Consider the following 23096-nt stretch of genomic DNA (forward strand, 5'->3'; position numbering starts at 1 on the left):
TTTAGACTCTTCAAAAAAAATTAAAATAAATATCCACGGAATTTTTAGAAATTCATTTTAAGCTTTAAATTTTTGAATGTTCCAAATTAAACCCCTCTTATAGTTTTTAAAAATTCTCACTAAACCTCTCAAATTTTAACCATTTTAATTAGACCCCATTTTTTTTTTGAAAATATGTAAACTAAACTCTTTAAAATTTTTAAAAATTATAATTAAAACCTCTAAATTTTGTAAAGTTTTAAGTTGGTCCCCCAAACTCTATCACCAAGTTCCACCATTGTGTGAAATCATGTTTTAGTATTATTAATATTTTAGAAAATAAATAAACTTTATATCAATATTTTTATAGTTTAATAATTAAGTTTATGGTATGGAATAAAATACTTTTCAATTTTTTTTATGGATATGGCACCCAAATGGGTAAAATCGTGATTAATTAACCACAACTTTATCCATTTGCCCAACATTTTTTATTTTTATTTTTTTGAAAATGATTATTTCAAACTTTTAATGGCAAATTCGTTAAGCCATTGTTGAACATTAACGTTTTTCTTTAATTTTTTTATTAAATTAAATATTATTATAAAGTAATATTTATTCTATGTACTCTCAATCATTTGACTATCAATACTCATTCTTACCATCGTTAATATTCAAACCTGTAACCTACATAATCAATAATAATTAAATATAAAATTATAAAAAAATATGAAAAATTAAATATGTATAGATTACCAAGAAAATAGCATGACCCAAACAATAATAAAAGGAGTTGACAATTTTTTGACGGGATGAATAGGGCCACCACCCACATGCAGCTTTTTTTTTTTACTATTGGATTTCCCACACACAAAAAGCCTGTCATCAGCTAAGCTGTCTTCCTCAACTTGTCTCCCATTTTTTATTAATTATTTTTTATTGCTTTCCGAATTTGCAAGAAGCATTCATCGAAACAACACAAACCCCGTTTTCCTCGTTACCTTGTACAGATTGTTTGATCTTCTATGCAGGTTGCCTGAACTTTTTAAGATAAGTTTTGTACCCTCCGTTAATTCGAGAGGTTAAAAAGAAACATTCAAGAAAACGAAACGTTTTGATACAAGTTACGTCGTAAACGATAGCAAGCGGCGGTTAGAAGGAAATTTTAAAAAAAATGTCATGTCCTTGTAATATTAAAGAATTTAATACGAAGTGATTAACAATACCGAAATTGAAAATTTTATAATATAGTGACCAAAACATAAATACAGTACAAATTTGGCGACTAAACGTGTTATTTAGCCAATTTTTAAGTAAACAAAGCTGTTAAACATATTAACCCTATGTATATATACTATTTGGAGTTGGTGTAACAGTTAAAATTTTGGTCATGTATTTGATGCATTCCAAGTAGTAGGAAGCAGAGTTGTCTATCCAGCTCAGTTGGTAGAGCACAAAGTTCTTAATCTTGAGGTTGTGGGATCGAGTCTCACGGTGGGCAATTCATAATTTGGAAGTCTCCCACGAAAGTTGCTCTCAATCTTGACGTTGGGGGCAACCTACTATACTACATCCCCTTATCCATTACATATGAGAATAAGGGTCAGCTAATTTTTAAGTAGTGGGAAGCAGAGGACAGTGTAGTCTGCTATTTTTCCCTTAAATTCTACAATCTGCAGCAGCAGCTCCAAAAAGTTAGTCTACAAGAAAATAAAATGAACCCCACACGGTTGAAGTTGCCATCTATCCCCATTCCCCCACCACTTTCTCCATTGGATCACACCAATCACTAAATCTTTTTGGCCCCAAACCATCCACCTTCATGTAGCAATATATACAATTTGCATAAACCATTAGTGATTTCAGTAATAAAAAAATATATATTATTTTCTCCAATGAATCTGGATTTGAATAATTAAATTTAGGGTGTGTGCATTGTCAATAAATTAAGAAAAATTCTAAACATATATCACCTCATAATCAACTCAAATTATTACATATATATATATATATATATATATATATATATATAAAAGTTGCATTACATTTATATTATATTCAAACATCCCACTTATCTGCAATGTATGTATATGTTTTCAACTAAAAGGATTCTGTGATAGCTAAACATCAGCTTTTCTGAAATTTATTCCAAAAATAATATGTAAATCTTATTATTTTTTTAAAAAGACCTTTTTACTTTTTAGGGGGTGCTTATGTATATATAGGAAAAGATATTGATTTTTCTCTGAAAAAGAATCGAGTCTACACATTTGAGTACGCCGGTCGGTCCTTGGTTCAACTGCCGCTGCTGATGAGCCTGTCATGTCATAATATCATCATTGAAAACACTTGTTATTGCTTCTTTAACACCACCTTACAGTCCTCCCAGAAACTGCAAATTTTGAGCTTTCAAGAGCGTTTTAGCTCAGCTGTGTTTATCTTTCACTAGTTAAAGAAAAATGCAAGTTCTATCAGGGAAATCGATTTCTTTCACAATGTTTATATGTCTTATAATCGTACTTATTCCACCATTTGTAACCTCAACTGATGAAGAACAAAAGAAATCCATCGGCAGCGATACAATCAATAATCACAACATTCAAAAGGTAATGGAATTCACGTCCTCATCTGCTTATGTCTAAAGGAGTTTATTACATTGTTTTTCCATTACAGATCTGTGGTTTTCTTTTTCCTGGTTTTGGTTCTTATAAACAGGTGAGTCATAAACTGATGTTTGAGATTACACTGCATGGATTCCTCCTTTGGGCATCAATGGGGTTTCTAATGCCTATTGGGATACTTGCTATCCGAATGTCAAATAGAGAAGAATGTGGAAGAAGACTTCAAATTTTTTTCTATGTCCATGCAGTTTCACAGGCAAGTTCATCTTATTACTTCTAACTGTTTATTTAATGCATCTTTCCCAACAATTTGTAATCCCCAATTTAACTATAATTAGGAGCCTTTATGTATAGGTTATAATTTATGTTCCGTTCACTTTCCTAATGGTATCTCTACAGAGTTACAATAGCATTGGACAATTTTTTCTTAAAATGACATGTTCCAAAGAGTTTTACGGATTTAGGATCTTTGGATAAGTGTAAATCTATGGATGAAATTGTTCTCTTCTTTTTTTTTTTGTACAAATTTTCCTATTTTCAACTTTTAATTTCAATCATCAATTTACACCTCATCCGATGATTCTAAATCAGTGTAAAACTATAAACAAATTTACACTCCTTAATGGAATCCTACCCCTCTCTCTATATATATAACTTTAAAGAAAATATTTTACCTTCAACTTGATAAAGGAGATTATCATGGAATCTTGAGAGGAAAGAAAAGGCCAATGTTATGCTGTTGTAATGAGCCTTGTGTGGGGTTTTGCATTAATATAATCACAGAGCAGAAGCTGAAGAACAATCTATCTTAAGACTTAAGTGAGGGCCCATTAAAATTGTATTATTTTGAATATATCATATCTTTCGTTTTTCAATATGCGTTGGACATAATTATCGAACAAAAATTCTATAAGAAAAGAAAATGTATAGTGCAACATTAAACTTGACAGTTCTTTCTATCAAGATGATAATTAACTCTGATAGTTTTAGTGCATGATTGTTAACTGTGTTTCATTGTTGAACCGTTAATTTTGTTGATGGCAGATGCTTTCTGTACTTCTTGCAACAGCAGGGGCAGTAATGTCGATCAAAAACTTCAATAATGCCTTCAACAATCATCATCAAAGACTAGGGGTAGCTTTATATGGTATCATATGGCTACAAGCCTTGACTGGAGTTTTACGTCCATGGAGGTAAACTAAATTTAACGATATCGTTATTGGTTTTACTTGTTCACACCAATATCGAATTAACAATGATCGAATTACTTAGTTTTACGACACGAAAGGGTTTTGTTTTCTCCAGGGGATGCAAGGGAAGAAGTGCCTGGTTTTTTGCACACTGGCTCCTGGGAACTGCAGTGTGTATTTTGGGTGTAATCAGCATCTACACTGGATTGGGCGCATATTATGAAAAGACATCAAGAAGAACTGAACTTTGGGCCATAGCTTTTACAGCTGAGATCTCTGTGATTGTTTTCATTTACTTGTTTCAAGACAAATGGGTGCATATAGAAAAGCAAGGAGTGATTTTGGGCCATGAACCAGTAAGACATACTGAAGAACACATTTCATCTACCGATGAGATGAAACAAAACGAATCAGCAAGTGAGAATTGTTGAAAAGAAAATTGTTACAAAGTGACTTCGATTACTAACAATTGATATTATTCTTTTCATCCTTCTCTATTTTCCTTTTTCTCGGGTTTGATTTTGTTGTACAAGGGACTGCAGTTTCATTTGCATGTTCAAAATTTTCTTAGCCGATTGACAATGAACACTCACTCTAAATTTTCTTAGCCGATTGACAATGAACACTCACTCTAGAGATGCAGCTGTTCAAATTCGAGACCTCGATACTCCCTTTTACCGCTTAGTTTGCTCAAATTGGGTTCCAGGGACCCATTACTTGGAACTCCAAACATAAAAATACTTTTCAAAATTACCTTTTTCCCGGATATTCAGCAAAGTTAACAACAAAGTGCATTATATTTACCCAACCAAAGTTAACAACATGTTCAAATGTTGAACAAAACAAAAGATACCAACAATTTCAAAATCATTTTGTAATTCGTTCTGTATTGGAAATGGGATCATTCACAACCCATAGGTCAAGCTTGTCTAGGTGTTTGTTATCACCAAAGTCAAAAATGTTTCTTATGAGGCTTTTCGATGTCTTATCTGCAACAGATACATATCACTATCATCATTGAGGCCATGCTTTAAAGGAATTGCATACATATGGCTCTAACCTATATAAGCTCTTCACTATATTATTTGTTAACAATGCATGTACCCGATCCCCGAATCGGATGAGCTGAGCCTAGGTAGCAAACGACATTCTTCTATGATTAACAGATAGTTTGGACAAAAACCGAAAAGAAAAAACACTGACTAGCTGGACATAATTTCAGGGCGATGTAATTCAGATTTACTTTTGAGAATGCATGTATCAAGGGAAAAGCTGGACATAACCTGTTAATATAGCAATCCCTAATATTATAAAAGGTGGAACAAGTACGAATGCTCCGATCGTTGCAAAGAAAACCGAATCATTCCTCTGAGAAACTTCATTCAGGTAAGCCTGTCTCCTGATATTTCTCTTCTGTGAGATGGTTAAAAACCTTGAACTAACCTTCTTCAAGTTCTTGCCCAACGGAATACTAAAATCATCGTCTCTGTCCCCAACTAATCGAGCGAGCTGCTCACGAATTGTGAGTTTCCCAGACCCACCATCACTCTCATATCCTGACCAGGATACATGTAAGAAATAAATGTTAACAACCTTGCAAATTGTATTGTTCTTCAGGCCTTTGTCTGAGAAAGAAATGTAAATAATAATTTGCATTTGCTAGGGATAAGATTGGCATACCATCTGCAGCAGAGCTCGTAGAACTTAGTTGTTCCAAAAGATCAAGTTGTGTGCGTGTAGAAGACAATGAACCTTGACAAAAAAAAATATCAATATTCGAAATCAAGAGTCTAATGATTATTGAACATCAATTAGATGGATAAAAATTTCAGCAGCATCACAATGATTAAATACAATGATAAACAAAATCAGAGCAGAGCAGCTTATAATAATTTCAAAGGTAGCAAAATTCTGATGATTCAATGCTCTATCTTGAACAAGAAAACAACCCTTCATGTCTTTGAGCACTTACCAATCACATAGTAAGTAAATTCCATCAAACCCCAAAAAATTAAGAGGAAAAAAGAAGAAGGAACATTCAACTAATTCAAAGAATGAAAGGAAGTATGATACCAGAGACAGCAGGAGGGTCTTCCTCTTTGAGTCCACCTTCTTTTCCTTCTGATTGAGCAAACGTTTTACTAGAAGAAGAAAGGGTGAGCTTGAAGGGGTGTTTGTGCTTTGGGTAAAGCAATGGAGGAAAGATGGTATTAGAACAAGAGCATGGGGTGGAATTGAGAGAAGTAGCCATGAAATAGAAAGCCATGGCGAAAATTTATTATTTGATGGTTGTGGGAAGCAGAGGTTTCATTCTAGTTTCTGCTAATGCTGGGACCAAGATTGTATTTTGATTGCAGTTGCCAATTGCGGAGCTTTCAAGTTTCGGTTTGTCCAAAACTGATGTCCTCCACATGTTCGTATGAGAGGCCCTTTATGTACTGCGTGGTGGCTATCCCTCCCATGCCTGGTGGCCCAACTTGATATTTTTATCGGTTAAATATATTCACTATAGAGTTGCATGTCTCTATGCCGACTTAATACATTATTAAAATATGAGCAATTGTTTGATTTTTCATTTAATTAAAAGAAAGTAAAAAAAAATGGTATTATTGATGGAACTTATTGGTTAAAACGATTTTAGGTGATTTTTTTAGTTTGAAAGGAAAATTTTAATAATGATCAAACAACTACCAGTAAATATGTTTTTTTAAGAAGAATGATTGTGGGATTTTTCTTTTCTTTTTTTTCAATATTAATTGCGAGATTTTATAATTACTTTTTAATGTTACTGTCAGATTTAAATTTATAATAATCATATATATATTAAGAAAATAAATAAATAATATGATTGGTCGTCGATTGATATTGATGAGCTTATGAGATTTACTAAAGTTCATATTAGTTATGATTTTCAAGGAGTATAAAATTTCAGGAATTCATATTTAAAAGATATGTATTTCAAAAAATTTATTACGATAAGATTATTCAGAAATTTCTTAGAAATCTCGAGAAAATGAAAAAACTTAAAATGAATATAATAAATATTATTTATGTTTCTTTTATAACTCAAAACTTTTATTTATGTGTCTGTGAAAAGAAACTGAGTAAGCTGTTAGAGGATGATGGACCTTCCGGCCATTTATTTAATTATTATCCAACTGTAATTCAAAAAGTAATAAAAAGTCAAAAATAACCTCATCTATCTTGAGTCGAAGGTATAAGGTCGTTATGGTCAATTCGAGTGAAACCCGACATCACGAAAGAAATATGACCGTTATAGATTCTGCAAATCCAGGCGTTTCAAATGACTTATAACTCTTCTTTTAATTTTGAATATAATTGTAATTATTATTATAACCCTTCAGCAGAAGCCTTCACACAACCAAAAAAGGAAACAAAAGAAAACCCTGTAGCCAAAGCTTTCTCTTTCTTGTTCTCAGGCATGCATAACAATTCAACCTGATCTATAACAAGAAAGAAACAAACAAGAAGAAGTAATAGATTTGGTTTGTGTATTCCTTTGGAAGTCTTTTGTTTTGGGATCGATGGCAGCGAAGCGTGGAGCAGAGGAAAAGATAACGGAGGACGAGGAGGTGGTGCAGGAAATGGGAGGAGGAGCAATGGCGGTGGTGGAAGAACAAGAAGAAAAAGATAAAGAAAAAGAAGAAGAAGCGCACCCATATGCATTTCACGTGTCTGGACCTCGCAATGTGGCTAGACCTAATTGGAGAGACCTCATCAACTCTAGTTGGTCAGTAATTTCATCGCTCTTCTTAAGTTTAAATGCTTAATTTAAGATACTCGTTTCCTCTTTTTTCTCCAAAGCTTTGTGCTTTGAATTGCTAACATGCAAATTCGGTACATAAAATGAAGTTTAATGCTTAATTTAAGATACCCATTTCCTTTTTCTCTCCAAATCTTTGTGCTTTTCTCACTTATTTGATCAGTCAACTAAGTTCTTGTGTTTTAATGATAGTAGTAGATTCCTTTGGGAAAATTGAGCCTTTATGAGCAGAGAAGATCTCTCAGGTCGTTCTTGATTAAAGAATGTTCTCAAATACATTACAATACTAGATTTGGATGCAAAAGTTTTGAGTCAGGGCTTTGAATTTTTGAATAACAGTTCAAAGTTAGCAAAGGGATATTTGAAAATTGAGGTCTAGCTGATCAAGAGACTTCAAATCTGCAGGCTTTTGTCACTGTTTTGGCATTGATTTTAGTGGTTTATCTTAGGATTTTATGCTTGACCCATGGCAGACCTAGGTCTTACAATAATAATTATAGTTATTAGGGAATACAGTATAATTATGATACGAAATTATAATTATTTTTATCATTCTTTTCTTAAAAGACAGAATTTTGGATCTCTCGACCAATCAGTCTAATGAATGATTCGCAACTGCAGGAAAGATGCAAACTATAAAAGATCCGTAATCGCATGTTTCATACAAGCGGTATATTTGCTCGAATTGGACAGACAAGAGAACAGAACAGATGAAAATGTCCTTGCTCCAAAGTGGTGGATGACCTTCAAGTACAAGTTGACCCAAACTTTGATTGATGAAAGGGATGGATCCATATTTGGAGCAGTATTAGAATGGGATCAATCGGCAGCACTGGCTGACTTTGTCCTCATTAGACCTAGTGGAGCACCAAAGGCTGTTTTAGTGCTTCGAGGGACTTTACTCAAAGGTCCAACTATCAGAAGGGATATTGAGGATGATCTCCGTTTTCTAGCTTGGGAAAGCTTGAAAGGTTCTGTGAGGTTTAAAGGAGCATTTGAGGCCTTAAAAGCGGTCGCTGAAAGGTATGGAAGCAGCAATGTATGTATTGCAGGCCATTCCTTGGGGGCTGGTTTTGCTTTACAAGTGGGAAAAGCATTGGCTAAAGAAGGTATTTATGTGGATGCTCATTTGTTTAACCCGCCCTCTATTTCTCTAGCTATGAGTTTAAGAAATATCGGAGAAAAAGCGGGGTCTGCTTGGAAGAGACTCAAGTCGATGCTTCCTTCAAGCAGTGAACCTCAGGCCAGTGATGATGAAGGAATCAAGGATAACCCTTTAGGCCTAAAGAATTGGTTAGGCCATATTTATGGAGATAAGGCTTCTGTCAGATTGAAACAATGGGTGCCTCACTTATACGTGAATAACAGTGATTATATCTGCTGCCACTATACAGAACCAGATGGAACAGAGGGAAACGATGCAGACAAGGAGAATGTTGGACCTTCAAACGGACAAGTTGCGGCGAAGTTGTTTGTAATGTCGAAAGGGAAACAAAAGTTCCTTGAGGCTCACGGATTGGAGCAGTGGTGGTCAGATGACTTGGATCTCCAGCTTGCTCTAAACAAGAGCAAGTTGATAAGCAGTCAATTGAAGTCCTTGTACAGCCTCCCAGCTACACAAGTTCAGAAAAGGCCAAGATAACAAAAGGAAAATATATTCATTTCATTGGATGACTCGGTTTACAAAGATCCATGTCTGTCAAAATAATGTGTGCATGTTTTCGTTGTGTTGGCTTGTCTGTTTTCTCTTGTTTTATTTATATCAGCAATTGAATACCTAATTTCCCGAAATATTGATATAATCATTATTTACAAAGATCCATTGTGCTTGACATTTGATCTAAAATGTTTAATCATGCAGCAATCAATGATGGTGTACTGAAACAAATTACAAACACCTCCGTATTAACCATTAGTATAATAATTCATAGTCAGATATTGTTCAATCAGAGCGGAACCTATAGCATCAAAAAGCCAGGACTCAATATTCTGGTATGCTGACCAATCCGAACGCCCTGGCTCGTCGACAAAGGCACACGATTGTCGATTGAACATCAACATGTCCCGGTCAGCCGTCTGCATCGGGCCGCCGCTTTCTTGATTTATTTCTTCCAACTGAAATGCTATCTCAGATGACTTGAACGTACAGAACGATGAATCCAAAGATGTTGCAGCGATGGAAGGGGCAGCTATTCCGATATTTTCCATGACCGCGATCTTTTCAACTTCTTCGGGTATATCGATAATTCCGCTCCAAGACCATGTTAGCTCTTGAACAAGCTGCTTGAAACTTGAGCTATCTGTAATGTAAACCTTGGGCCTCAAAACATTCATCAAGTCGTGGAGCTGTTTCTCTTTCTTAAATGTTCTCGCCTGCGCCCGACTTGCCTTCTTCTTCCCCATTATTTCAGGAAAAACTTAGTTGTGGTTTGGTTATATGTAGGGGGTGAGCGTTCGGCGGAGTAGAATCGAGTAAAAGAAAATTGAGTTATTCCAGTTGATGAATCTTATTTTATAACTCAAACTTGAATTGATTTTTTTTCGAGTCAAATCGAATCAATAAAATTCGAGTCAAGTCGAGTTTTCGAGTTTCTATTTAAATTTAATTATTAATATTTACAATATTATGATATTATTTGATTCCAATTTAAATTGTTTAAATAATTTGAGTTATTCAAGTTGTATTTTATAACTTAATTTGAATTTGAAATTTTTTCGAGACGAGTTTATGAAATTGCAACTTGAAATTAATTCGAGTTAATTTTTTTTTAAATTGAATCGAGTAAAAAAATCAAGTTTTTCAGTAAAGTTGAATTTTATTCACCCTTAAACATACTCAATAAAAGGGTACGAAAACAGATGTACACGTAGGTATGAAATTTCCAATGAATTGGATATAGATCTTGGCAAGTGACCTTAAAAATCTTCTGCTTCTTTTATGTGCTCTTTTATATGTCTCACTAATAATTTAATGCAATGTGAATTAATGAAAATCTAACAGAAGCTGACCGTAAATTTACCTAGAATAAGTCTTGTTCTGAAATCGTTGTTTATTGTTTAGTTCATGGTGGGGCTATTGCATCTCCTTTTTTGGGGATTGCCACTGAATATCCTCTCTGGTTGGAGACATACATTCCGGCCACGTTTATGATGACTCCAAATTTCTTCTTCGTTAACGAATTTCATCTACAATGTTAATTACGACTTTTAGTTAACTCCACGTATTGAGAAGTGAGTTTAAGATAAGATTAAGGAAGTGAGAGTATGATTATGAAATAAAATGTTAATTATCAGCTTTTTCATCATTGGAATCCGAAGCAGATTATCGGTGCAGAAGCACATGTTCTTCTTATTTTGCACCATGTTTTAGGTATTTCATTCAGTCTCTGAAGACTGGGTTTATAGTACAGCTTTGATACTGATTTGAGCAAACTAAAACCGAATATAATTTACGTACTATAAAATGTTAATCTATAAGGTCTAGCAGGTACATCGGTCCCCTTGGCTTTTGGACTATGGTTCATGAGACAGCTGCCGGCTCCATCTACAAGTAATAGGCAAGTGCAGCCAAGAGCAACAACTTTTATTACTTATGGAACAGCAGGAAGGCCTCATCATCATCAGTACCGGCCTCATCATCATCAGTACCGGCCTCATCATCATCAGTACCGGCCTACTGCAACAAGTTCGGAAAATCAGGTATGATATCCATTTCCATTTTCTGTCAACTTCTTAGTATGCTAGTAAATTGGAGGCTACTTAATCAGTCAAAACTTTAGAAGGAGAAGAATGATATACCGATCACATAGGCTATCGTTGAAATCTATGTTAAATGGACTCGGGATGAGTATTGGAGTGTGTCTGACATAGGTATGATTAACTTTTCCCATATCACGGTGGATGACAACCCCTAAAGCCGGTTTTACTTTTATATTGCAGGTGTCAAGAGCAAGTCCAATTTAAGCATGTATTTGACCAAACGACTAAAAACAGAACACCATGTTTCTCTCCCGGCCTGTCTCCAAGTATGAAAAAGGGATGCAGCGGTCGCCATTGGAAGAAGTAATTGGTGCATTCCAGATACAAATGACCCTGTTTCTTAAACACCATAGTTTGACATGGTTTTGGTTTTGTTTGCTTTAGGATCTATGATTCTTAATCATTATGTTGTAAATTCATCCTGAGGTTTTCGTTAGAAGCGGTTGAGCACAGAAGCTTGAACAATTTATCGACTCTATGGTTGTGAATGCATAAAACAGATTTTAAGCAGGGAAAGGAAATTATATTTTCCTTTTGGTGCAGAGAAATTAGAAGCAAAGGGATATTCAGTTTGCATACTTATTGGCTCAAAATTTGCGTTTTAATTTTACCCTGAGTATATAATGTACACTCGCTAGAAAAACAATGAAAATCTGAAAATATATATAACTTTCAAGGACTAAAAATTTTATTATATAAATCTATTTTAATATTTTGACGATGAAATGATATATTTGTGATAATATTAAAATTGAGTGACTTATTTATAATTGTTTTTTTAAAGTGACCTATTTATTACTAAATGTTTAATTAAGTAACCTCAGATATAATTTACCCTTTAGTTTAATAAGGAATACAAAAAGCAGAAGCAAAAGCAAACATTTTCTATCCCCATCGTCTCTTTCATCTCCTCCGTCTCTCTATGGGACAGAGAGAGATTTCTTTGTTTACTCCTACCATTCCTCACCTAAATAAAATACCGTCTTAACCCTGCTTTATTTACACCGCTTGCCACTCATGTCTCCGACTTAATTCTAAAACGAAATCCCCAAATATTATTTTTAACTCAGATTTCCATCTTCTTCTTCCTCTGTTGCTGCTGTTTCTGGGGTTTTCTTTCTAGGTTGGTTATTGTAAATATGGAGAGATCCGTTGGCAAACTTCCTAACAACTTCTCTCAAGCTTCCTCAGGTCTTTTTTTATTTGGGTTTCAATTCTTTCATTTGTTTAGTTTTTCTTTTCAATTTAAGTTTTCGCTGAGATACGGAAGAAAACTAGCTTCCTTGCAAAGATTGGATCTTTACTTCATTTTCTCAGCTAGCAAACATTATATTTATTGTCTTTACTTCTTTATCCTTCTAGTTAACTCTAATTCTAGGATTTGCTCTTGGAGGGTTTGGTTCCTTTTCTTGTTTCTTGCAGTTTGATGGTTTGCTAAGATAAATTGTATTTGTTTAATTGCTAACTAGTTTATGTGTTTTTCAGATAATGCGCTTTTTGATGCATCCCAGTACGCATTTTTTGGTCACGATGCTACGAAAGAAGTGGACTTGGGAGGTCTAGAAGATGGTGAAGAGGATTCTCCTGTGTTTGCATCCGTTGAAGATGAAGAGTATCATTTGTTTGATAGAGGGGAGGTGAGATTTCATTCCTTTGGTTACGTGTTGTGCGACGAATTAAAGTTAGTTTCTTTTGTCCTGATCGTTCTGCATTGCTTTGTTGAAGCTGCTGCCTTTTCTTTCCATGATATGATAACCCTTTTTATGAGCTTAAAACGTTATTTTCGTTGGTTTTGTTTTATACTTAAACTTTGTCATCTAGTTCTTTGGCGGTTTGGCCTTCAGTTTTGTACTTGTCACTTGAGGTGTAGTCTGTCTTGTTTAACACGTGTCGAAGTTGAAATAAAATTGCATTCTTATTAGCATACTTCGTGACTTCAAATTAAAATGTAAATACCCCATCATTGAGCAATAAGAAGTCATATTCCCTGGTTGTTTTGGAAATTAAATTTTTACAAAGCTTAATAAGAAAATTATGCTTGCCAATTTGGATAAAAAAACTGATACGTATTGAATGTAGTCAGACTAGTTGAACTTTCAATGGTTCCACAGTCTGACATGGTTCAATTTTTTTGCCCCAGTGAAAGAGAGGTTTTGATTTGGAAATTAGTTTCTTTCTCCATCCATTTGAAGTTTCCCTTTTGTAAAGCTGATATCAATTTGAGGTCGTTAACATGCATGAAAATGTTTTATTATTGATATTTATATCCTACGAATATGTATTCCTATGCACACTACAATTTTTTATTTTTTTATTTTAAATTAAGAATACTGTATGATAGAAGAAATAGTTGCCTTAATTGTTAACAAGAGATATCCGAAGGAAGAAAGATGTGCTCGTAAAATAAAGCTCTATTCCTCTATTATTATTGTTTGTAAGGTGAAGGAGTTATTGTATTGGCTTTCTGTTCCATTTCTGTTCATGTTTTGAAGGAATTTGTGTCAATTATCTTCTGCTGTTGTAAACATTGATTCTAGTTTTCTACTTAACTTTTACTTTTTGATGTTGCTGCCCATCATTTGACCTATATATAATAATCAGTCATGTACTAAACACAAATTTTGGTTTCAACTTTACATATATCTGGATTTTGAAATACTAGTATTTCAGCTTTATTTTTCTGTTACTCAATTTTCAGGTTCCAGGTTCAGGATCTTTGTCTGACATGGATGATCTGTCTACTACTTTTGCTAAGGTCAGTTTTTCGTTTGTAAAGGTTACAGAGTGATTGGATATCAATCTTTGTAAGGTTTGATATCCTTGTTTCTTGAGTTTCTATCAGCCTTTTACTGGTTTGTAATATAAGATCGTGAGGGAGAGATTGATAAAAAGCAAAGAATGGAAGTTACGAAGGTAAACTAAGAGTTGAAATAGAAGTAAAGAACCCAAAATTCAAGCAAAGTAGAGTAAATTAATGCATAACATTTGTTACAATTGTCATCTTTGTGCTGATCATTTGGGTTCTAGATGTTTGTAATGCATAGGCCGGTCATTATATATATATATATATATATATATTCATTGATCACCATTTCCCTTGTTGGAGACTATGTTTTTGGCTTTCAATTAGGACTGTCTGAAATCTTAAAGGGTGCTTCAAACTAGATCTTCAATGTGCCAAGAATTTTCAGCTTGTTTTATTGTTTATGAAGGAAAATAACTGGATATTCATATTTTTTGTCTTTGTCTATCACATTATAAGAATGTTTCTTTAATAAGCTCAAAATATCAAATTACCATTATGAATATTTTATTTTTAAAATATGAATAATAAAGAGGTTCAGTAGGACTGAAATCCCAATTAGGCTCATAATTCGACGATCTTTTCCTTTTGAGGCAGAGCTTCTTCTATCTGCTGGATCTGTTCCCATGACTACTTAAAAAGTAATCCTTCCTCTCCCCAACAATTTGGATTTAAGATGTTAAAGCTCTTTTCTCCTTGAATGAAGGGAGAGGGGTGCATAATCTGTGTTTTAAATAAGGTGTCATTTTCTTTTTTTCCCTATTTCTAAAGATTGGATTGCAGACCATTTTATTTCCATGATGTTGGAAGATTGAATACCTTGCATGTAATTTGTAATTCTCCAGATGCATATATTTGTGTACTTTCTTGTCTTCTCTTGCCACTATTTTTGTTTCATTTAATTGTGTATTGCCTTTCATGTTTGTTGGATTTTAATACATTTTCCCCTTCCAAAGTTGAATAGGGTTGTTACAGGACCAAGACATCCGGGAGTTATTGGTGATAGGTCTGGATCTTTTTCAAGGGAAAGTGAGTATATTAAGCCATATTTTATGCTTTTATTTTGAAGCTATAATCTATAATAATGAATGAACAAGATAATATCCATTGATATTTTGAAAACATTATTTTTTTTTTGTTGAACTTATTTGCTTGAAAATCTCCAGAGCTAGCACCCTTCATACCTTGTCACATAATTTTGTGACATGAACATCATTGAAAATATCTTGTATGATAATAAACCAGAGTAAGAAACCTAGTTGTGGTGCAATTTCAGTTTAAAAGAAATATCTGGTTTCTTTCTACCAAAATCATCAGCATCGGTTCATCATAGAAATATAAGCCTTAAACAATTTGTTTCTTTTAATTGGTCAAAAGTAATCCTCACATTGGTTATTTTGAGTACCTTGCATTCTCAAGTATACGAGGGATCTCTCCATTATTCTTTATTTGTTTAAGATGGTATCAACCTCCAAGTTTATTTTACGGTATTAATTGATTTGTAGCCATACTTTTTGTCTGTAAATTAGGACTATGTTTGGGTTATTAGTATTAGGCTTGTCATTGATCATATCCTTTTTCTGCTTTTCTATCCGTTTAATTTTTCTTTTTTGGATCATCATGTACATTTAATTAAATTTTTCATCTCAATCTTTCTCGCTAAAGTGCTGCATTTAGTCTTGCCCTGTTTATGTTATGAACTTTTGAAGCATATGCTTTTAAGTAATAATGCCCCATCTTCCAGATGAATTTGGCCTCTATTTTTTGTCTGTAAATTAGGACTATGTGAAGACAGTTAACTAATAGACCAACTTGAAGATGCTATTCTCAATCAAGTTACCTTTTTTCTTTAACCTAGTTCTTTTCTTTGAAGATAATAGCATAGAGGTTGCCATTTGTGTAAAATATATTAACTGTTAACTAGAAACTCCTCAATACTTGAGTATTGTATCTGTCGGAGTTTATTCTTTTCAGTGGTGCTTGGTAACTTTTATACTTTCAATTGCTTATGTTACGGTTGTGAATCTTTCTTCAGGTTCATCTGCTGCTGACTGGTCTCAAGATGGAGACTACCTAAACTGGATGGATCAGAATATGTTTGATGCAGAAGATGCTCAAGACCTTAAGAGATGGTCCTCACAGCCACATCTTTCTTCAGCACCTGTTCCTGAATTGAAGCCTTTGTATAGAACTTCCACATATCCCCAGCAGCAACCACAGCCACAACACTTTTCAAGTGAACCAATTGTTGGATCCAAATCAACCTTCACGTCTTTCCCCCCTCCTGGTATCAGATGTGAGCAGTCTTTACCTGCCCACCTAAAAATTCCTTCTCTTGCTAGTGGATCTCAGCAACCCTTCTCGACATCAAGCCTCTCTCCATTGTCCAACCCTAGTCTCGGGCTGGCTGGTCCGTCTCATGGATTGCGTTATAATGGCAATATACCCCAGCCAACATCTCCGGGCCTATCTTTTAGTAGCAGGTCACAAAATCATTGGCTTAATCACTCTGGTCTTTTACATGGAGATCATGCCGGTCTTTTGCATCATATGTTGCAACACCAAAATGGCTTCATATCCCCACAGTTAATGTCACCACAACATCAGTTGCAACAGCACAGGCTGCACCATTCAATTCAACCATCTTTGGCACATCTTACTGCCTTGCGATCTCAGCTTTATAATGCTCATCCTCAATCACATAAAACGATGTTGCAACGGACAAAATCATCACAAAGAAACAGGCAGAGCATGCGTTTTTCTCAGCAAAGCTCTGATGCTGGTAGCCAGAAAGGTGAGAGTGGGTTAGTGCAATTCAGGTCCAAGCATATGACTGCTGAAGAGATAGAGAGTATTCTTAAGATGCAGCATTCTTCTACGCATAGCAATGATCCTTACGTAGATGATTATTACCACCAAGCTTGTCTTGCCAAAAGGTCCAAACATAATTTTTGCCCATCTCACCTGAAGGAATCACATTCTCGATCCCATAAAAGTGGAGAGCAGCATTTGCATTTCCATGCTGATGCACTTGGGAAGCTCCCACTCCCTACCATCCGTAAACCCCGTCCTCTGCTTGAAGTAGATCCTCCTTTAGGCTCAGCTGATGTAGGTTCTGAACAGAAAACTGAGAATACTCTAGAGCAGGAACCTATGCTTGCAGCTAGGATCACCATTGAAGATGCTCTAGGTCTTCTTTTTGATGTTGATGATATTGACAGGCTCATACAATTTAATCAGTACCAAGATGGTGGGGCTCAGCTTAAACGAAGGCGGCAGATCCTTCTTGAGGCTCTGGCACAATCACTTCAGCTTGTTGATCCTCTTAGCAAAGGTGGGCATGCAGTTAGCTGTTCTCCCAAGGATGATATTGTGTTCTTAAGATTAGTCTCTCTTCCAAAGGGCCGTAAGCTTGTCACCAGGTACCTAAAACTTCTCATCCCCGGAAGTGAGCTTATTCGAATAGTGTGTATGACCATTTTCCGTCATTTGAGATTCTTGTTTGGCGGTCTTTCTTCTGAGCCGGAAGCAGCGAAGACAACTAATGACCTTGCAAAGACTGTTTCTACATGTGTTAATGGCATGGATATCCATGCACTAAGTTCCTGCCTTGTTGCTGTTGTTTGTTCCTCGGAGCAGCCGCCACTTAGGCCACTTGGAAGCCCTGCTGGGGATGGTGCTTCAGTCATATTAAAATCAGTTCTTGAAAGAGCCAGTCAAGTTTTAAGTCATCCTTGCGGAAATTGCAGCATGCCTAGTTATGCTTTTTGGAGGGCGTCATGTGATGAATTTTTCACTCTTCTTACCAAGTATTGTGTGAGTAAGTACGAGTCAATAATGCAATCAATACAGAACCAGACTCCACCAACCGCTGAAGTAATTGGTTTGGAGGCTATAAGGCGTGAAATGCCATGTGAGCTTCTACGTGCTAGTCTTCCTCACACCAACGAAGGCCAGAGAAAGCTTTTGATGGATTTCTCCCAGCATTCTGTGCCCGACAATGGATCCGACTCATCAACTGGGAGTAACAGGCAAATAAGCTCTGAATCTGTGAAGGGTTAATAACAAAAGTAAAAAGAGAATTATTATGGTCGGAGGGAAAGCCTTTTGATTTGGTTGCTCTGACACTCCAAATACCAAGTGGGAAGCGTAGTTTACTGAGTGAGAAGATCAAAATATGTACAGAACCTTTGGAGTGGAATTGGAAACCTTTTTCTTATTATATATGAAACTGTTCCATTTCATTACGTTGTTAGTTTCTGAGGGAGATTGCATCTGATGAATGGTGCTTTTTGTTTTAAATATATTTGTAGGTAACCGACGTGTTATTGAAAGGCCTCTCCCTTATTAATTGAAACTGGTCCTTCACTTGTTTTTTTGTCGGATCTTTCTAGTACACTCTTGTGGCAAAGGATGGTTCGTATCAAAACCAGGAAACGTCTGTTTATGGCGTCTTAAATAAATGATGGGTTAAGATTTCAAGTTCAAGCTCATACCTTGTGGATAGTAGCATGTGTTTAAGAATTTGATCAATTTCAATTATAACTTCAGTTAAAATTTAATGGGAGAATGGAATACCAAACGAGCTTACTAGGGGGGGAAACATCTTGCTTTGAGCCATCGGTGAAACACCAGTGGCATGGCATCTAATCACGTTGTATACCTTTATCTTTATTTTAAATACATAATAAATAATAATATACATATTCTTTTTATTAATTTGGATGATTATAATATAATATTTATTCAGAAATAATTGACAATAAATATATATATATATCCTGTAAATACAATTATTTGTATTCTATACCTTTAATAAAAATAACACTCTCTAACGAATCCTAATAAAATACATATTATATGTTTCACATACGTGTCTTTTTACTCAACAAACTACAAACGGCAAAAAGCAAAGGTTACAGTTATATTTTAAATATATATATATATATATATATATTAGACATAAGTCCCAAAATAAGAAACGTCTTAATTAAGTAATATGCATGCATGATATACTAAAGACGTAAAAAATAGAGTAATAGTCATATATTTTAAAAATTGTATAGCCTGGACACGCTTCTTTGACGATTTGATTCCTTTTACTTGACAATAAATCAAAACAGAATCAATACTGTTGCATTTTCCTTCCCCTTTTCGTCACGTTATACGATTCTTTATATACTTGAACAAAACTTTTTAGGATCCCTCTTTAATTTTATCACATATATATACATATATAAGCAAATTATTGGTGTTTTGACAAACTATTCTAATTAGTAATTACTCTCTTTATCATACATAAAAAATAATCGATTTAAAAAAAAGTTAAGATATTAACTAGTATTTATTAGTTTATACATACAGGATCATATCAAATTTTTAGAGTTTACTTATAAAATTTAAAAATTCCATATGAAAATGTATAGATATATTATACTAAATATTATTTTATTATTATATAGACCTCCGAGTTTATAATTCTTAGAAGGACGAAATTAAAATTTCATTATTTTAAAAAGTTAAAATATACTAGTTAATATCTATACATTTTCACTTGAATAATAATGAAATTTTAATTTCGTCCTTCTAAGAATTATAAACTCGGAGGTCTATATAATAATAAAATAATATTTAGTTCTCAGAAAAAAAATATAATTTTAATTAGATCACATAAAAAATAATAATTTGTGTATATTTCAAATACATGATATTTAAATATAAGGAATTATTAAAAAGGAACGCGAAAGCAAAATTAGGTCGGGATAATACGTCAAAGACAGAATTAAATAACGAGAAGAAAAATATACTTTGAAGCTTTCAACAAGATAACATTCGTTTATTTCAAAGGTGGGGTTAGTAAAATAAAAACAAAATATATGTTTTAAAATTATTAAAATAAAACAATTGTTTAATATATATACATTATAACGCGGTTTTCTATTATTGTATATAGGGGCGGAGGTTAGTGAGGGTCTAAAGGGTTTGACTTTTGTTAAAAGTTATATATTTAGGATAATTTTGGTCTAATAATATTTTGATTCATGTAAAAATAAATATTTAAATTAAAAAAATATAAGAATTTAGTAAATATTTAATCAAGTAAGGAACGAACTAAAGAATGATAATCTTGTGTTCTTAAATTTTTTGATTTAATAATAATTTAGGTTAATATAAGTTTAAATATTAGACAAATTATGTGTTATGTTGTGAATTTTGAGTTTTATTTTTTAAAAATCTAAGGTAAATACAAGATAATATTTATACAAAGACTCTCAATTATTTGATAATGAACACTCATACCCCTACATATGCCGTGTTCAAACTCGAGACCTTAAGAATTATAATAATTTCTTAATCATTAAAGTCGCTTGATTCGTGTTGAATTTTAAGTTTAAATATTTAATAAATATTTATATTTTTTTAAAATATTCTAATATTTCGACTTCTGTCAATATTTAATTCTTATATCGTTCCGTATATGTGTATAATATTATAAGAGGTATATGTCCCAAGTCTAGACTCCGTCGACAACCTTAGACTCCAACTGCCACGCGGTGCCGGCCGCCGACATGCTTTCGCAAGACAAAAGGAAACCTTCATCTCTACTTCCTCTCTCTCTATATATATATATCCATCTTCATCCTATCATCTAAATCCAAATCTTCTTCTCCCTTTTAACTACCAAACATTAATATTTCTAAATTACTCCCCGTAGCCTCATTTTCAGGTTAAAAATTCAAGGATGAATCACAACCAGCCATCAGCAGGTTTGTTCTCTTCTTCAATCCAAAGTTATAGATTATGGTTTCTCAACTATGGAAATTCAAACAATATTAACATGGTTTAGTTCTTGTTAAACGATTCATCCGCTGCATATCCAGCACCGCTAACCTCCATGACGACGGAATCTTATATGACTGCACCACCAGCTGGTTATCCGATAAGTAAGGAAGAATTTCAGAAACCGATTGCAGTGGAAACCAAGTCCAGAGGTGATGGATTCTGGAAGGGATGGTAAGTATTAAACACCGTTTCTTATACTCTTCAAATAATCTTATTTTCTTTCATGTGTGATGGAGTATACGATCTTACAAGTAAATAGTGATGAAAATCTTATGTGTTTTTGCAGTTGTGCAGCCCTGTGTTGCTGTTGTGTTCTGGATGCATGCTTCTGAAGCGTTCTTGTATTTCACAGTTTATTTGATGCTTCCATTGTTCATGGATTATAGTTTGATGATGGCAACTATAGGAGTTTGGTTTCCTTTTCATTGTTTTGTATAAATGGGAACGCTATTCCACGTGTCTATTGTCTATTTCCAGAAGTCTCTTCAATAATTGAAAGCTTGAATCCAAACAAACATTATCTATATCTATTATATAGAACATATAAAAATAAATAATAATGTTTTTTTCCCTTCAAAATATTAGTTATTTATATTTAATTAAAATGATGATTGATTAACACTTCTTGAAGGCCATTTCTTCTTTATCAAGTGAGATACTATCCAAATCATTTTATCTTACTCATAACACAAAACACACTGATATACATTATTTTATTTTATTTTATTTTTATAATTGATGAATATAAAATCTTTTCTCTAAAAAATTTAATGAAAAAATTGATTTTAGAGTTGTCTTGTAATATTTTGTTTTTAAGAAACTTTTGAGTTAAATGATTAATAAATTAAATAGTAATAATCTTAAAAGTTTTATGCAATTTGGTTATCCTTTAATAGTGTAATAACGTTCAAGTAGGTAAGAAAGATTTTGAACAAATACTTTATAATCACTGTAGACTGTTTAAAAATATTAATAAATTCTGATTTTCTTAATTTTTTTCCCGACTCAATATCTTTAAAAATAACTGTAACTTCCATTTTTGTTTTTGGCTTTATTTTTCCAATTTAATCTCATAAACTTATGATCCAAACTAGTTGAACCCCCATGCAAGTAGGCAACTCTATGTTCTAGAGTGATTCTCAACGTTTCTTTGCAAATTTTGTCAACAAAAATCTTAAGTAGATCGCAAACGAATCCTCATTATCCTCTTTAGAGTAATTCATTAGGTTCACAGCAATGAATCTAATATGCTTCTTTGTGGAAACAAACACGATAGTTGGCTTCACACCTTTGGCATGTTGGACAATGGCAGTGTAAGTGCGTTTGGTCATTGCTTGTGTAGACACTAATTTTCATCGACATATTTTTTTTCCTTTATATGTACATACATACATATTTATATATATATATACATATTTTAAACTACATACATAATATTGTTTTAATAGTTTTAAAATTATATAATGTATAGTTTTTAAAAAAAAAAAAACGTTTTAAAAACATATATATAATATATAATTTTTAAAATCATTTTGAAAAATTATATATAATTTTTGAAAACATTTTGAAAACATATATTATAGTTTTGAAAACATTTTGAAAACATTTATATATTATATAGTTTTTAAAACGTTTTTGAAAACTTATATAATATTTTTGAAAACATGTTGAAAACATTCGTATATTATATAGTTTAAGAAAAAACATTTTGAAAATTTATATATTATATGTTTTGAAAATATTATGTATATATATATGTTATTATTTATTATTATATTATTATTATTTTTCATTTTTTAACTTATTTTGATTTTGTTTCAGGTCCAAATGAGGTCCAAATAAGTCAGAACGGGCCTGAACCAGCCCAGCAAAGGTATGGTCTGAGAACCCTAGGCACACATGTCAACAGGCGGCGCACAGGGGAAAACCCTAAGACCTCATTTGTGCAGCCAGATCTGGACCGTTGGATCTGACCCAATCCAACGGTCGAGATCAAATCAAGGAATATTCCAGAAGTCACACCAACAATCACAGACGGCGCGAGATTTCCGGCCGAGATCCCGGGACTGACCCATCCCGGGGTGACCGGTCACAACAGCCACGATCGCCCCTATTTC

The 23096-nt window shown here is 33.6% G+C and overlaps 4 protein-coding genes across 4 annotated transcripts; 3 read left to right on the forward strand and 1 right to left on the reverse strand.

Annotated features, from left to right (window-relative positions):
* The first annotated feature begins 2432 nt into the window (after window positions 1-2432).
* LOC120113972 (cytochrome b561 domain-containing protein At2g30890-like) lies at window positions 2433-4319 on the forward strand. Its single transcript, XM_039135020.1, has 4 exons — window positions 2433-2585; window positions 2695-2856; window positions 3645-3793; window positions 3906-4319. The coding sequence occupies exons 1-4, from the start codon at window positions 2439-2441 to the stop codon at window positions 4219-4221; spliced, it is 774 nt and encodes a 257-aa protein (XP_038990951.1). The 5' UTR covers window positions 2433-2438; the 3' UTR covers window positions 4222-4319.
* A 607-nt stretch (window positions 4320-4926) lies between these two features.
* On the reverse strand, window positions 4927-6180 carry LOC120113980. The gene is made up of 3 exons (XM_039135026.1): window positions 5864-6180; window positions 5471-5542; window positions 4927-5346 (listed from the first exon to the last, which is right to left on the reverse strand). The coding sequence occupies exons 1-3, from the start codon at window positions 6054-6056 to the stop codon at window positions 5051-5053; spliced, it is 561 nt and encodes a 186-aa protein (XP_038990957.1). The 5' UTR covers window positions 6057-6180; the 3' UTR covers window positions 4927-5050.
* A 968-nt stretch (window positions 6181-7148) lies between these two features.
* On the forward strand, window positions 7149-9432 carry LOC120113981 (GDSL esterase/lipase At4g10955-like). Its single transcript, XM_039135027.1, has 2 exons — window positions 7149-7541; window positions 8196-9432. The coding sequence occupies exons 1-2, from the start codon at window positions 7336-7338 to the stop codon at window positions 9214-9216; spliced, it is 1227 nt and encodes a 408-aa protein (XP_038990958.1). The 5' UTR covers window positions 7149-7335; the 3' UTR covers window positions 9217-9432.
* Window positions 9433-12215: 2783 nt separating this feature from the next.
* LOC120113982 (protein PAT1 homolog 1-like) lies at window positions 12216-18213 on the forward strand. The gene is made up of 5 exons (XM_039135028.1): window positions 12216-12524; window positions 12819-12970; window positions 14032-14088; window positions 15093-15165; window positions 16172-18213. Exons 1-5 carry the CDS (start codon window positions 12473-12475, stop codon window positions 18196-18198), a joined length of 2361 nt encoding a protein of 786 aa, XP_038990959.1. The 5' UTR covers window positions 12216-12472; the 3' UTR covers window positions 18199-18213.
* The last annotated feature ends 4883 nt before the right edge of the window (window positions 18214-23096 follow it).

Source organism: Hibiscus syriacus, unplaced genomic scaffold, assembly GCF_006381635.1.
Source record: "Hibiscus syriacus cultivar Baekdansim isolate YM2019G1 unplaced genomic scaffold, ASM638163v2 tig00110214_pilon, whole genome shotgun sequence".
Taxonomy (NCBI): Eukaryota; Viridiplantae; Streptophyta; class Magnoliopsida; order Malvales; family Malvaceae; genus Hibiscus; species Hibiscus syriacus.